This window comes from Phalacrocorax aristotelis, chromosome 34, assembly GCF_949628215.1.
Source record: "Phalacrocorax aristotelis chromosome 34, bGulAri2.1, whole genome shotgun sequence".
Classification (NCBI taxonomy): Eukaryota; Metazoa; Chordata; class Aves; order Suliformes; family Phalacrocoracidae; genus Phalacrocorax; species Phalacrocorax aristotelis.
In genome coordinates, this window is record NC_134309.1 from 24,640 (window position 1) to 41,166 (window position 16,527).

The 16,527-nt window shown below is 59.6% G+C and overlaps 1 protein-coding gene across 1 annotated transcript; it reads right to left on the reverse strand.

Moving 5' to 3' along the window:
- LOC142049219 (chromodomain-helicase-DNA-binding protein 8-like) lies at positions 1-16,526 on the reverse strand (the record flags this gene model as incomplete). The annotated part of the gene is made up of 18 exons (XM_075076684.1): positions 16,424-16,526; positions 14,929-14,991; positions 9,113-9,958; positions 6,999-7,361; positions 5,101-5,474; positions 4,321-4,435; positions 4,040-4,234; positions 3,849-3,917; positions 3,689-3,744; positions 3,299-3,416; positions 3,109-3,192; positions 2,850-2,987; positions 2,636-2,757; positions 1,679-1,922; positions 1,383-1,559; positions 880-1,023; positions 532-787; positions 1-194 (listed from the first exon to the last, which is right to left on the reverse strand). Coding segments are annotated over exons 3-18 (3,369 nt in total), but the record flags the coding sequence as incomplete, so codon positions are not given.
- Between the last annotated feature and the right edge of the window lies 1 nt (position 16,527).

The following is a 16,527-nucleotide window of genomic DNA, read 5'->3' on the forward strand; positions in this document are numbered from 1 at the left end:
CTCCAAGATGTCGAGACATCGCACCATCTGGGAGAATATGAGCACCTTGTGGCCGCCGGCTTTGAGCTTGGGCAGCAGCTTGTCGATGAGGACCAGCTTGCCGGCCGAGCGGACCATGGCTTGGAGGTGGAAGTCATGGGGGACGTGGTGGTGACAAGACTCGCGGAATTCGGCCAAGATCTTCTCCTCCGCACCTGTTGGGTGGGGAGAAGATCGTTGGCGGGGCGGCGCGTGACACCTTCTCGGGACACCCCAGCAAAGCAAGGCTTAAGAAGGCGTTCAAAGCCGGACTAGGTGAGCCGGTGGACCTCCTCCCGCCGGGCCACCAAGCCAACCAGGCGGCTCGAGGGAGGTCGGGGAAGAGGAAACCCCCAAATCCATGAGGCCTCCAAGGTCCCTGGTGGAAGAAAGGGCGAGGCCAGAAGCGGGGACGGGGCGGCGTTGACCCCTGAGGTCATCCAGCGGCGGTGGGAGGACGAGGGACCCCCATGCCACGCCCTTGCCCCGCCCATGCCCCACCCGTTCCCTCACCGTTGATGAGGTAGGGATGGTTGCAGCACTTGCGCAGCTCCATCATGGTGTTGAGCAGGTTGGGCATGTTGGTGTGACCGGCGCCTTTGGAGAGGAAGGAGAAGTTCTTCTCCAAGATGGCCCGGTAGTATTTCTTCTGAATATTGGTCAACTCCACCTCGATGATGGTCTCTTGTTTGGGCGCCAGGTTCTTCTCCACGTCCTCCTTCAACCGACGGAGCATCATGGGCTTGAGGATGGCCTGGAGCTTCTGCACCTGTGGGTGGGACCAGCGGGGAGAAGTCACCGCGGGCTGGGAAGGACCAAAGCAGTCGGGGAAGGGGTGCGAGGTCCTCCCGATGTCCTCACCTGCTCCTCCGTCTTGAGATCTCCAAAGTCCTTGAGGAATTCTGCCTCAGAAGGGAACTGGGAGGGTTCCAGAAAGTGCAGGAGGCTGAAGAGCTCTTCCACCGTGTTCTGGAGCGGCGTGCCCGTCAGCAGGACTTTGTGTTCCTGACGGCCGGGGCGGGGCACAACGTTAGGGCTCAGGGTGGGGGAGGCAGGAGACACGCCCACGCGTCTCCACACGCAAGCAAGGCCGTCCTTTGGGGTGGGGAACAGGCCCAAACATCTCCAGACCCATCCAAGACCCCACACGCACCTTCAGGACCAGCCCTTGGGGTGCGGAACAGGCCCCAAACATCTCCACACACAACCAAGGCCCCACATGCACCTTCAGGACCAGCCCTTGGGGTGGGGAACAGGCCCCAGACATCTCCAGACCCAACCAAGACCCCAAATGCCCCTCGAGGGAACCCTTCTCGTCCCCATGGAGAAGAGTCGGGGTCTGCAGGGCCACCCCGGCCCCTCACCAGGTCCATGTGTTTGAGGCTGTCGAGCAACTTGCAGTTGCGGTTCTTGAGGCGATGAGCCTCGTCGATGATGACGCAACGCCACTCGATCTCCCGCAACTCAGGGCAGTCGGAGAGGATCATCTCGAAGGTGGTGATGAGAGCGTCGAATTTATAAGCTCCGGGGATGAGACGACCCTAGGGTGGGGGGAGATGAAGGAAAAACGAAGGTGGCTCCAAACTCCACCCCAAAAAGCTTCGGGATGGGGGTTTTTGAAGACCCTCCAGAAGGTTCAGAAGACCCGGAGGCGTCGTACCCGCGAGTCCTTGCAGTACATCTCGTACTGTTGGATCATCTGCCGCGAGGCCAAGCTGCCGTGGTAGACGATGCTGTTCATCTCCGTCCATGTGTTGAACTCCCGCTCCCAGTTGGTGATGGTGGAGAGGGGAGCGATGACCAGAAAGGGGCCACGGATCCCGACGTTGTAGACCTCTTGAAGGAAGGCGATGGATTGGATGGTCTTCCCCAAACCCATCTCGTCGGCCAAGATGCAGTTCTGCCTGCAGGGAGGCGAAGGGGGCGGCCGGTTGGGGGGCGAGGGTTGGGGGGCTGGGGGTGGCCGGTTGGCAGGGCTGGGGGTGGCCATTGGTGGGTTGGGGGGCTGGGGGTGGCCTGGCTTGGGGGGCGCCTGGTTGGGGGGTCGGGGGGCGGCCGTTGGTGGGTTAGGGGGTGATGGTTGGGAGGCTGGGGGCGGCCGGTTGCGGGGTCAGGGGGCGGCCATTGGCAGGTTGGGGGGTGATGGTTGGGGGTCGGGGGCAGACGGTTGGTTGGTTGGCGGAGGGCCAATTGGTGGGTTGGGGGGCAGCTGGTTGGGGGGCCGGGGGGCAGCCATTGGTGGGTTGGGGGGTGATGGCTGGGGGGCTGGGGGCGGCCAGTTGGCGGGGCTGGGGGGCTGGGGGCGCCTGGTTGGTTGGTTGGTGGAGGGCCAATTGGTGGGTCGGGGGGTGGCCGGTTGGGGGGTTGGGGATGGCCATTGGTGGGTTGGGGGGTGATGGTTGGGGAGCTGGGGGCACCCGGTTGGTTGGTTGGCGGAGGTCCAATTGGTGGGTTGGGGGGCGGCCAGTTGGGGGGTTGGGGGGCAATGGTTGATGGGTCGGGGGGCGCTGGTTGGTTGGTTGGGGGGCACCCAGTTGGTGGGTTGGGGGGCGCCCGGTTGGTGGGTTGGGGGGCGGGACGGGCGCGGCCCCCTCCCCTCCCCCGCCGCGCCACTCGCCTGTTGTACCAGTTGAAGAGCAACCAGTTGACCCCTTCCAGTTGATACTCGCGAAGGCGGTTGTGGTTCTTGTACTCGTGCGACAGCTCCAGCTTCTTCCAAGACCCGGCTTGAGGACGGGGCTGGAGCAGGGAAGGGAAGGATGGGAGAAGGTGGGGGAGATGTTGGGGGTGGGGGAGGGGCGAGGCGGGGGAGGGGCGCGCCAACCGCTCACCAAACGCTTGAGCTCCGGGTGCCGCGCTTGGATACGCTTAAATTCGCCGATTTTCCCTTCGTCTACGTCTTCTTTGAGCTCCCAAGTGCTGTCCTCGTAGGGGAGGGAGCACCACTTCACCAGGTAATAAACCACCGGCTGCCAGCGGGTGGGGGGAGGGGCGCAGACACACAAAAAAAAGAGGCGGGGGGGTGTGGGCGAGGCGGAACGTCACCTTGGGGTGGGGGGAGGGGAACCCTGCCGCCGGCCACGCCCTCACCTCCCCGTTGTCCTTGTCGACGCTGTGGGACTCATCCAAGATGCGATCGACCTCTACGTAGTCGGGGTTGAAGGGTTCTTCGTCCTGGGAGGAAGATGAGGGTGGGTGGCGGGGTGGGGGGAGGGGGGGGGCACCCCAAAACCCTCCCTAAAACCCCTCCCCCCACCCCCCAAAAAAAAAAACCCAGCACCTCGTGGAAAAAATGCCGCATTTGGGTCATTTTCGTCTTAAAACGCTTCAGTTTCTGGTGGATCCTCTTGTCCTTCTCCAGTTGGTCGATGGTGGCCCACTCGCAGTGGAGGTAGGAGCTGGGGGGTGGGCGGGGCAAAGTGTCACGTGACAGAGCCCCGCCCACGCTATTGGGGGGGGGGGGACCGACAGATGGGACCCCCAACCCGTGCTCCTTTCAAGGACTGCTTCGTCGTAGAGCCCATCAACCCCCTCAGCCCCACGCGCCCCCCCTCCCGCGCCGTTGGGTTCGTAGAGCTCCACCCAACGCCGTGGGCAGCCAACCAATGAGAGGCAAGGATCTAACGGGGGCGCCCCCGACCCCGCCCTCCCGCCTCGCCCGGCCACCTACTAATTCTTGTATTTGACGAAAAACTCCTCCGATTCCGTCAATTGCCCCGACGGCAGCTGTTGGGGGGGGGGGGGGGGGGAACAAGCGATGAGGCGTGGCCGCTGGCAAAGGCCCTGCCCCCCGCCCCCAGCCCCGCCCCCGCAGGGTGGGGGTCCCTCACCTCTTTTTTCACCACCCTCATGGAAAGAACCTTGTCAACGATGGCCGCGTCCTCCTCACTGGGGTTCTCCTGGCGGCGGGAGAAGGGAAAAAAAAGAGGAGGTGAGGACGATGATGATGATGATGACGGAAGCCGAGGAAGACCACGGCGGATGCCGCGATCCGATAGGATAAAGCCAAGACCCCGCCCACCACAAAAAACTGCATGGACGGCAACGTTTCGCCTTCCGGTTCCGGTTCCGGCGCGGGGGGCTGCGGGACCGGGAGCTGCTCGGGTCGAACGGGTCCCGTGACGTCCAACTCTTCATCTTCCTCGTCGTCGGTGATCTTGATATCCAAGTCTTCCGTGTATTTCTTCCGTTTGACTTGGCGATTCGAGCGTCGTTTCTGGAAGGGAGGAAAAAGGGAAGCGGCCACGCCCCCCACCCCCCCACCCTGACCCCGCCCCGGCGCCCACGGGCCACGCCCGTTACCTGCACGCTGGTTTCTTCTTCCTCCCGCGGCGACGGCGCCGGCATCACCTCGGCGTCGGAGTTGTCGGAGGAAGCGTTGCGCTTCCGCTTCTTCCCAACCACCGGCGTGATGGTGCTGTGGGGGGTGGGGGGCAAAGAGGGGGAAGGGTGGGGCGTGAGGGCGAGGCAGGCGGACGGGGAGGGGCCCCTCCGCCGTTGGGGGGGGGGGGGAGGGGGGGTTTGTTCGAGGATGCGGTTGGGGGTGATGAGGCCAAGGGTTGGGGGTCAACGAGGGTTGGGGGTCAAGGGCCGTGATTGGGAGACGATGGGGGTCAATGACAGCCATGATTGGGGGTCAACGAGGGGTGGGGGGTCAACGAGGGCCGTGATTGGGGGACAATGGGGGTCGACAAGGGTTGGGGTCGACAAGGGTCATGACTGGGGGATGATGGCGGATAGGGGTCAACGAGACCCATGATTGGGGGACGATGGGGGGCAACGAGGGCCGTGACTGGGGGGACGATGGGGGGCAACGAGGGCTGTGATTGGGGGACGATGCGGGGCAACGCGGGCCGTGACTGGGGGACAACAGGGGTTGGGGGACAACGGGACTGTGGCCGAGTGACAACCAAGTCCAAAGTCGGCCACATCGAAGACCGCGGTTGCGTAACGACAAAGACAGCGGTTGGGTGGCAACCCCAAGACCACCCCACCCAGGACCCACACCCATAACCGCGCCCCTCCCACCTAAATTTGGGTGAAAACCCCGGGTTTTTTTTTAGGCGCCGAGGAGACCCTTACCTGGGTTTGCTCCGCCCCTTGCTCTTGCCGGAGCCCCCCTGCCCCTTGCCCTTGCGGGGTCTCTCCTCCTTGGGCCCCCCGCGCTCGCCGGCCCCTTTCCGCCGCCGTTTGCGCTCGCCTTCCTCCTCGGGCCGGACGCTGGGCAGCTCGTCTTCGTTGAGGACGCGGGGGATGTTCTGCTCGCCCCGGGCGCGGGCGCGGGCGATAGCCTCGGCGACGATACGATTGGCTTTCTCTTGTTTTTTCTGGTGTTCCAGTTTACGGCTCTCTTCCGAGGCGCCTCGTGAACCGGGGCTGGCCAGGGCGGCCACCTCGCTGCTGCTCAGCACCTTCACCACTGATAGGCCGGGGGAACCGCCCTGAGACGAGCCGGCCTGCGGGGAGAGGCGAAAATCGGGGTGGTGCCAAGGTTGGGCCCAACCAGACCCGCTTTGGGCCAAACGAGGCCCAACTGGGGCCAGACGAGGCCCAGCTCCGGTGAAACAAGGCCCAACTGGGGCCAGACGAGGCCCAGCTCCGGTGAAACAAGGCCCAACTGGGGCCAGACGAGGCCCAGCTCCGGTGAAACAAGGCCCAACTGGGGCCAGACGAGGCCCAACCGGGGTCCGACGAGGCCCAGCTCCGGTGAAACAAGGCCCAACTGGGGCCCGACGAGGCCCAACTGGGGCCCGACGAGGCCCAACTGGGGCCCGACGAGGCCCAACTGGGGTCCGACGAGGCCCAACTGGGGTCCGACGAGGCCCAACTGGGGTCCGACGAGGCCCAACTGGGGTCCGACGAGGCCCAACTCAGGCCCAACTCGGGCCGGACGAGGCTCAACAAGGGCCCAACGAGGACCGGTTCAGGCGAAACAAGACTCAGTTTGGGAGAAACGAGACCCAGTTTGGGCAAAATGAGACCCAACTCGGGCCTAAAAAGACCCCATTGGGCAAAACGAAACCCAACCTGGGCGAGACAAGGCCCAACCCGGGTCCAGTTTGGGCAAAACAAGACCCAGTTTGGGCCCAGTGAGACCCAACAAGGCCCCACAAAACCCAGTTTGGGCGAAGCAAGACCCAGTCTGGGTAAAATGAGACCCAGTTTTGGTCCCACCAGACCCAGTTTGGGCAAGACGAGACCCACCTGGGGCCCGATGGGATGCACTGAGGTTGGGGACAACACCGGGGTCAAGACTCGCACCTGAGTATTTTGGCCCTCGGTCGCATCCAATGGAGGCCCAAGTCGGGCACGGGACCGGGAACGAGGGTTGGGTGCAACAGAAGGGTCAAAAGTGGGTGCAACGAGGCCAGGAATGGGTGCAACAGGACCAAAATCACGGCTTGGGTGAAATCAGGAGCCAAAATTGAGTGCAACAGCACCAAAACTGGGTGCAACTGGGAGCCAAAACTGGGCACAACGAGACCAAAAATCACAGCTTGGGTGCAACCGGGACCAAAATCAGGTGCAACGGCACCAAAACTGGGTCCAATTAAGACCAAGGTCCAGTGCGGCATGAAAATCACGGCTTGGGTGCAAATGGAAGCCAAAATCGGGTGCAACAGCACCAAAACTGGGTGCAACAAGACCAAAACTGGGTCCAATTAAGACCAAGGTTGGGTGTACCGGGACCAAAACTGGGTGCACCTGGGAGCCAAAACTGGGTCCAATTAAGACCAAGGTTGGGTTCAACGGCACCAAAACTGGGTGCAACCGGGACCAAAATCAGGTGCAACCAGGAGCCAAAACTGGGTCCAATTAAGACCAAGATTGAGTACAACGGGACCAAAACCGCGTCTAGTTAAGACCAAGGTTGGGTCCAACTGGACCAAAACTGGGTGCAACTGGACCAAAACTGGGCGCAACACCCCTCCCCCGCCACCCCAACCGCCCCTCTCCTCCCCCCCCCAACCGCCGCCCACCTGGGGTTGAAGAACCACCTTCAAAGGCACCGTCAACCTCTGCCCGGCGCCTCCCACCACCTGCGGCACCGAGGAGACGGCGACGGGCGCCGCCTGCCCGCCCGCCCCGGTTGGTTGTTGGAGGAGCTGGATCTTCTGCGGGGCTCCCGATTGGCCAGCGGGGGGTTGTTGAACCTGGAGCTGGATGGTGACCACCTTTGCCGGTTGGCCGGGCGTCCCTTTGGCTTGACCGAGGGCGGCCAATTGGTTGCCTTGTAGGACGATCTTGCCCGGCAAACTACCCAATACCACGTGGCGTTGGCCGGCGGGAGCGCTGCCCCCCGGCGGCTGTTGGAGTACCAGCGTGATGCGTTTTGACTCGCCCTATAGGAGAAAAGGGGCAGGGTCAGCCCCATAAACGGGGAGATTTCAGAACTTTTGGGGATCCCCGGGAGGTGAGCGTGACCCACAGGATGACCCTGACCCAATGAGATGAGCCCAATCTTGGGGACGCCCCCCCTGGAGCCCCCAACCCAACAAGACAACCACAATTTTGGGGAACTCCCTGGAGCCCCCCAACCCCAAAGACCCCGACCCAATGAGACGACCCCAACCTTGGGGACCCCTCCTGAGCCCCCCAACCCCAAAGACCCCCCCCCAAGAAGATGACCCTAACCTTGGGGACCACCTCCAACCCCAAAGCCCCCCTACCCAATGACATGACCCCAACCTTGGGGACCCCCCTGAGCCCCCCAATCCCAAAGACCCCAACCCAACAAGATGACCCCAACCTTGGGGACCCCCAATGAGCCCCCCAACCCAATGCGATGACCCCAACCTTGGGGACCCCCCCAACCCCAAATCCCCCCCGCCCAACGAGATGACCCCAAACTTGGAGACCCCCAATGAGTCCACCGCCCCCAAAGACCCCCAACCCAACAAGATGACCCCAACCTTGGGGACCCCCAATGAGCCCCCCATCCCCAAAGACCCGCACACAACGACATGACCCCAACCTTGGGGACCCCCCTAAGCCCCTCAACCCCAAAGACCCCCACCCAACAACATGACCCCAACCCAATGAGATGACCCCAATGTTGGGGACCCCCCAAGCCAACAAGATCACCCCAACCATGGGGACCTCCCCCAACCCCAAAGACCCCCAACCCAACAAAATGACCCCAACCTTGGGGACCCCCAATGAGCCCCCCACTCCCAAAGACCCCCACCCAACGACATGACCCCAACCTTGGGGATCCCCCTGAGCCCCCCAACCCCAAAGCCCCCCAACCCAACGACATGACCCCAATCTTGGGGGGACCCCTGAGCCCCCCAACCCCAAAGCCCCCCAACCCAACGAGATGACCCCAATCCTGGGGGGACCCCTGAGCCCCCCAACCCCAAAGACCCCCACCCAATGACATGACCCCAATGTTGGGGACCCCTGAGCCCTCCAACCCCAAAGACCCCCACCCAACGACATGACCCCAACCCAATGAGATGACCCCAATGTTTGGAACCCCCCCATGAGCCCCCCAACCCAACAAGATCACCCCAACCTTGGGGACCCCCCCCAACCCAATGAGATGACCCCAACCTCGGGGACCCCCAATGAGTCCCCCAACCCCAAAGACCCCCACCCAACGACATGACCCCAACCTTGGGGATCCCCCTGAGCCCCCCAACCTAATGAGATGACCCCAACCTTGGGGGGACCCCTGAGCCCCCAACCCAAAAGCCCCCCAACCCAACAAAATGACCCCAATGTTGGGGACCCCCCTGAGCCCCCCAACCCCAAAGCCCCCCCACCCAATGACATGACCCCAACCTTGGGGATCCCCCTGAGCCCCCAAACCCAAAGACCCCCACCCAACGACATGACCCCAACCTTGGGGGGACCCCTGAGCCCCCAACCCCAAAGACCCCTACCCAACGAGACGACCCCAATGTTGGGGATCCCCCTGAGCCCCCCAACCCAACGAGATGACCCCAATGTTGGGGATCCCCCTGAGCCCCCCAACCCCAAGGACCCCCACCCAACGACATGACCCCAACCCAACGAGCCGCCCCCAACCTTGGGGAACCCCCCTGAGCCCCCCAACCCCAACGAGCCGCCCCCACCCCGAATCCCCCACCTGCGCCGGCGCCGACGTGAGGGTGACAGCGGGTTTTAGGGGGGTCCCGGCCCCCCCAGCCTTGACCGGTTGTAAAACCAATTGTTTGACGGGTCTTCCCGGTTGAACCAATCGGTGAACGGTGGCCGTGGTCGGGGGAGGGGTCCCGGTAGCCCCCCCAGTTCCGGCAGGGGTCACTTTCCCAGTTAAAACAGTGGCGGCGTTACCGGTAACGATGGAAACGCCCCCGGGACGAAGTTGGGGGGTCCCGGTTAAAACCTTGGCGAACGTCACCTTCCCTCCGTTGGGGGTCGTCATCCCTCCCGCCGTGGGGACGGCGGGCGATTGGGGGGGTCCCCCCGACGTCGCCCCTCCCGGGGGGGCTTTGAGGATGACGATTTTGGGGGGCTGGGGGAGCCCAGCCGATGAGGAGGAGGATGGGGCGGGGGGCAAGGCGGCGGACACCCCCATAAAGGGGTTGCCTTGACTGAGAACCTCTTGGTCGGGGGGGAGTTGGGTTTGGGGGGGATCGGGGGGGTTTTGGGGGGGCAAAGGGTCTTCTGGGGGGGGGATGGAGGGTTCTGGGGGGGCTGGGGGGGGTTGGGGGGGGTCTAAAGCCCCCGATAAACCCAAAGCTTCTTCGATGGGGTCGTGGGAGGGGGGGGCGAAGGTCTCGTCCGTCAGGGGGTCAAGGCCGAAGAGATTGGGGTCGTCAAAGAGGTCCATGATGGGGTCGGCCATTTTTGGGGGGGCGTTTGGGGGGTCCCCTCCCCCCCGAAAAGGGGGGGGGTTGGGGGAGAAGGCGGGGGGGAGGGGGCTCACGTCAGGCTTGGGGGGGTGGCGGCGGGGGGGGTCCGGGCTTCTGGGCTGTGGGGGGAGAAGAGAGAAGAGAATTAAGGGGGGTGGGGGGGGGGAAGCTGGTACCCCCCAAAAAAAACCTGCCCCCCCAAACTGGAGGCTTAGAGCCCCCCCCCGTACCCCCCAAACCTGACATAAGCCCCTCCCAGCACCCCCAAAAAAGCCCCTCCAAGTTCTGACACCCCCCACCCACAATCTGGGGTCACCCCCCACCCCAAAAGAGGCAGCCACCCCCTCCCCCCCAGAAATGAGGGCTCCCCCAAAACCAGCTGAGGGGTGATGGGGGGAACTGGGAGCACTGGGGTACACAGTTAGAAGGGAACTGGGGGGAACTGGGACCCCCAGTAAGAGGGCAATGGGGGGAACTGGGACCCCCAGTAAGAGGGGAGCTGGGGGAACTGGGGGGGACTGGGATCGCCAGCAGGGCAGGAATGGGGGAACTGGGGTGCCCAGTAAAAGGGGAAATAGGACTCCCAGTAAGAAAGGAACAGGAAGTACTGGGGTGCCCAGTTAGGGGGGAACTGGGGGAAACTGGGACTCCCCGTAAGGGGGGAATGGGGGGAACTGGGTCCCCCAGTAAGGGGGGAACTGGGGGGAACTGGGGTGCCCAATCAGGAGGAAGCTGGGGGGAACTGTGACCCTAGTAAGAGGGTAATGGGGGGGCCACTCGGGTGTCTAATGAGCGGGGAACTGCGGGGAACTGGGACCCCCAGTAAGGGGGGAATGGAGTAAAGTGGGGAGCACTGGGGTGCCCAGTTAAGAGTGGAACTGGGGAAACTGGGGTGCCTGGTTAGGGGGGAACTGGGACCACTGGGGTCCCATTTAAGAGGAGAACTGGGATCCTCAATAAGTGAGGAACTGGGGGGGCACTGGGTCCCCCAGTAAGGGGGAAGCTGTGGGGGGGTGTCCTGGTAAAAGGGGAATGGGGGAACTGGGAGCACTGGGGTGCCTAATAAGAGGGGAACTGGGGCCTCCAGTGAGGAACTGGGGGGCACTGGGACCCCCAGTAAGTGGGGAACTGGGGGGTCCAGTAAGAGGGCAATGGGGGGAACTGGGAGCACTGGGGTGCCCAATAAGAGGGGAACTGGGACCCCCAGTAAGAAGTGAACTGGGAGATACTGGGAGCCCCAGTAAGCGGGGAACTGGGGGCACTGGGACCCCCAGTCCGGGTAGAACCGGGACCCCCAGTCCGGGCCAAACTGGGAGCACTGGGGTGCCCAGTAGAGCCTGGCGGGGGGGGGGGTGGTGGGGTGGGGGTGTAACTGGTGTCCCAGTTCCAGGCCCAACTGGGCCTCCCAGTTTGGGGGGGGGGGGGGGCCACTGGGCCTCTCTCCCGCTCCCCCCCTCCCTCCCCCGGGGGGGCGGGGCCAAACCATCCGTGAGGGGACGGCGGGGGGGGCACCCCCCCTTGGTTCCCCTCCCCCCCCCCGCTAAAAACACACTAAAAAAAAAAAAATAAAAATTATAAAAGCACGCGGCGGGGCCTTACCTGCGGCTGCGGGGGGGGAGGGGGGGTCGCCGGTCGGAGGGGGGAGGGGCGGGAAGGGGGGAGGGGCGGGGGGGGTCCGTCTCCCCCCCCCCCCGCGGTTTGACGGTGGCCTCACCCCGCGGGCGCGAGAACAAGGCGGCGGCGCCCGCACGGCGCAACGCAGCCGCCTGGCGGCCGCGCGAAGCCCCGCCCACCCCACCCCTTCCGCGCTTCCCATTGGGTAAGTCCCGCCGAAAGTAGGCGGGGATTGGCTAGCGGGGTAGGTTGAGCGTTGCCTACCCGGAAGTCAACCCCCCCCCTTTTCCATTCCCTTCCATTAAGGGGGCCTTAAGGGGTGGCTTATGCGGCGCCAGTGCCCGCGCCCGGACGGAGTCAGGCAGCGCGAAGGGCAGCCCGCCGCGGCCGCCATCTTGTCTCGCTGAGGGGGGAAAAGGGGTCCTTAACCCCAAGCCCGCCATGGCGGCTCCTGAGGGCGCCGCGCCAAGAGTCGGCCCGCCGGGAAACGCCTTTAAAACGACCCAAACGCCTCCCAAACCCCCCCAGAATCGCTTTATTTAACCCCAAAACACGCACACGGCCGCTCGGCTCCTCCCGCAGCCGCTTTCACCACGTCAAAACGCGCTGAATAACAGACACCCCCCCCGAAATCGCCTTCGCGCCCCCAAAATCACCCAAACCCGCCCCGATTTACACACAAAATTGCTCAAAATATCACCGCACCCCCCTAAATTGCCGGGTTTTAAGGCTTTTTTCTTTTTTTTTTTTTTACTGGGGAAAGGGGGAAAATGGACAATTTGCTACCCTGCGGAAACTGGATGGGGGGGGAGAAACGTGGCCAAACCCCCTCATTAAATCTGTTTTAAACTTCAAAATTGCCCCCAAATCGACTTTTAAAAAAACCTAACAAACAGGGAAAATCGTAATTAATCTTTTCGCAGAAAATTGAGATTAAGAACACGGGCAAACCCTTTCAAAAATCAGTTTTAAACCCTCAAAATAGCACCCAAATCCCCCCCAATAAACTTTTACTCTTAATAAAAAATAGGGGAGAAAACTATTCTTAATCATTTTTGTGCCCCAAAATTGATTTTGTTAATAAAAAACACGAAAATTCATTTTTTAAGAAACTTAAGCTTCCAATTGTGGCCAAACTCTCTCAAAAATCAGCTTTAAACCCTGAAAATAGCCCCCAAATGCCCTCAAATTGACTGTTTTTGTTAATAAAACATAATAAATTCATAATTAATAGTTTCTTAGAAAATAAAGGTAACAGTTGGGGCCAAACGCTCTCAAAAATAAGTTTCAAGCCCCCAAAATAACACCCAAATGGGGTTGTTTTTTTTTTAAAAACGAAAACTGGGGAAAAAAAATCATAAATAACCATTTTTGTGCACCCAAATGAAGTTTTCTTGTTAATAGAAAACAGAAAAATTGAAAATGAATGTTTTTCCAGAAAATTAAGGTTCAGATTGTGGCCAAACCCTGTAAAAATCAGTTTCAAACCCCCCAAACTGCTCAAAATAGCACCCAAATCCCCCCAAAGTGACTTTTTTTTTGGTTAATGAACGCAAGAAATTTCATAATTAATCCATTTTGAGAAAATTAAGGTTCAGATTGTGGCCAAACCCTCTCAAAAAATCAGTTTTAAAACCCCAAAATATCTCAAAATAACGCCCAAATGCCCCCAAAGAGGGTTTGTTTTAAAAAGTGGGGGGAAAACTCATAATTAACCATTTTTGAGGAAATTGGGGTCAAGATTGTGGCCAAACCCTCTCCAAAATTCAGTTTTAAACTAAAAATATTGCTCAAAGCTGCACCCAAATGCCCCATAATTGTCATGTTTTGTTAACGACAGAACAAAAACCCCTCATGTTTAACTATTCCTGAGAAAACTGGGGTGAAAATTGAGGCCAAAACCCCTGAAAAAATTCAGTTTTAAACAAAGAAAATTGAAAATTACACAAAAATCGCCCCAAATTTAATTTGGGGTTGATAAAGAGCAGAAAAAAACTGACGCTGGAGAAAATTTGGGTCAAAATTGGGACTAAATCCCCTCAAAATATCAGTTTTAACCCCAAAATACCTGAAAATAGCGCCCAAATCCCCCCAAAATGGTTTTTCTATTAATAAAAAGATCTGAAAAATTATAATTAATGAAATTGGGGTCAAAATTGTGGCCGACTGTACTGAGAAGAATCACTTTTAACCTCTAAATTGAAGATAAAATTAGACCCAAATGCCCTAAGTTGGACTTATTTTGTCCATAAATAGCAAAAAAAAAATCATTACTGATAATTTTTGAGAAAATTAAAGATTATGACCAAACCCCCCCAAATCACCCATTTTAACCTCCCAAAACAGCCCCCAAATCCCCCCAAATCAGCTTTTTTTGATAACGAAAACCAGGAAAATTCATAATTTAACCAAATCTGAGGAAACTGGCGTGAAAATTGTGGCCAACCCCCCCCGCCCCCGAAAACTCACTTTTAAAGCCAAAATTGACCTCAAAATTACACCCAAATCCCCTAAAACTGACTTTTTCCATTCGTAAATGGCAGAAAATTTCAAAATTAACCACCCGAAGCAGAAACAGAGGTTGAAAAGATTCCCAAATCCCCTAAACATACAGTTTTTAACCCCAAAAATAGCTCAGGGTAGCCCCCAACCCCCCAAAAACTGACTTTTTTAACTAAAAGTGGGAAAATTCACAATTAACCACCCAAAAAGGAAACCGATAATTTCTCCTCCCCCCACCGCAAGGCAAGGCCACTTGTCGAGGGAATAAATTCAGCCCCAAAATACACTAAAATCCCCCCCAAATTAATGAAAATTAATTTTAAAAACCCAAATGGGCTTTTTCTGGTAAAATTAATACCTATTTTTTTTTAGCAAAGCATTAAAAAACCCTTCCCCCCATTTTTTAACAGAAAATAAAGAGATCCAAACCCCGCTACGTTTTCACCTTCCTTCTCCAATAAATAACATACAAAACCAGGCTAAACCCCTTTTTCAGCGTTTTTGACCTCTAAAACACCCCAAAACTGATAAATAACCCCAAAACCCCTTTAAAAATTGCCTTAAACCCCAATTTCAGCCGTTTTTAACACATTTCAAGCTCCATAACGACACCGAGTTTCCCCGTCGGCGTAAGAAGCACCAAGCGGCGCCTTTTGCCCGAAACTGCCCTCTTTTTTGGGGGCAAAACGCAATAAAAAAAGTACCAAAACCCTTCAGTTTTGGGTAAAAAGCCCCCAAAACGTGGAATTTGGGATGGGCGTGGCTTGGGGAAGGGGCGTGGCCCTGACGCCATGTTGGGTCTTGGCTGTCTAACACCCAGCGTGGTCTGTTGAGTCTTGGCCAACATGTTGGCCAACCCCCCCGGCCAACCGCCCCGCCCTCCCCTTCCATGGCCGAATCGTGGGGGAGGGGCACGGCTGGTTTTGGGGGGCAGGGCCCCACCCCCTCCCCCCCGCCCCTCCCCCGCCATCACCTCTCCTTGCCGATGACCTCGAGGGAGCGTCGGGGGGCGCCTTCCGATGGGGGGGGCTCGTTCCTGCGGGGGGTGTGGGGGGGAGGGGCGGTTAGGGGGGGCAGGGGGAGGGGCAGCTTCCGGGTGGGGGCCCCCAAAATCGGCAGGTTTCGGCCCATTTTGGGGATGGGGGGTAAGTGGTGATGTCGGTGAGGGGGAGGGGCAGGGCAGGGCCCCGAAAGCTGCCCCTCCCCCCTGCCTGCCCCACATCTCTCCCTATAGAGCCCGCCTGGACCCCTATAGGCCCCCCCAGCCCCCTATAGATCCCTTATAGACCCCCCCAGCGCACTATAGACCGCCTCAGCCCCCGTAGTCCCCCCCAGCCCCCTATAGATCCTTTATAGCTACCCCCAGCCCCCTATAGACCCTTGTAGAGCCCCCCAGCCCCTATAGACCCCCCATTTCCCGCCCAGCCCCCTATATCCCTCCATAGGCTCCCTATAAGCCCCTATACGCCCCCAGATCCCCCTATAGACCCCTATAACCCCCCCATCCCCCCTACAGGACCCTGTATCCCCCCATAGACACCTATAGATCCCCTGTAGGCCCCTACACCTCCTCTATAGATCCCTATAGGCCCCCGTATCTCCCCTATAGACCTCTATATATTCCCCTGTAGGCCCCCTGTAGCTCCCCTCTATGCCCCCATAGGCCCTTGTATCTCCCCCATAGGCCCCCATAGCCCCCCCATAGGCCCTTGTATCTCCCCTATAGGCCCCCATAGGCCCTTGTACCTCCCCTATAGGCCTCTATATACCCCCATAGGCCCTTGTATCTCCCCCATAGGCCTCTATATACCCCCATAGGCCCTTGTATCTCCCCCATAGGCCTCTATATACCCCCATAGGCCCTTGTATCTCCCCCATAGGCCTCTATATACCCCCATAGACCCTTGTATCTCCCCTATAGGCCCCATGGTCCCCCCTATAGGCCTCTATATACCCCCATAGACCCTTGTATCTCCCCTATAGGCCCCCATAGCTCCCCTATAGGCCCCTATGGTCCCCAAAGACCCCCCTCGTAGGCCCCTGTATCTCCCCTGTAGACCTCTATACTCCCCTGTAGGCCCCCATAGCTCCCCTATAGGTCTCTATGTCCCCCCATAGGCCCCTGTATCTCCCTATAGGCCCCCATAGATCCCCTAAAGGTCCCTGTATCTCCCCTTTAGAACCCCATAGCTCCCATAGGCCCCCATATCTCCTCATACACCCCTATAGGCCCCATCGATCCCCCACAGGCCCCTGTATCTCCCCTATAGACTTCTATATGCCCCCTATAGGCCCCCATAGATCCCCTATAGCCCCTTTATGTCGCCTATAGGCCCCCGTATGTCCCCTATAGGCCTCTATAGGCACCCCCCCGCCCCACACCCCCCTATAGGCACCATTCCCCCCCCCCCCCCGACCCCCACCCCCACCCCCCCTCCGCCCCGGGGGCGTCGCCACCGATGACGTACCACCGGAGGCGTCCCGCGCGCGGCATGACGCCGTGATCCGCCCAGGGCCGCTCTGCCCGCCGGCGGCCGCCGCCTCTACTCCTCCCGCTTCCGGCGTCGGCGGC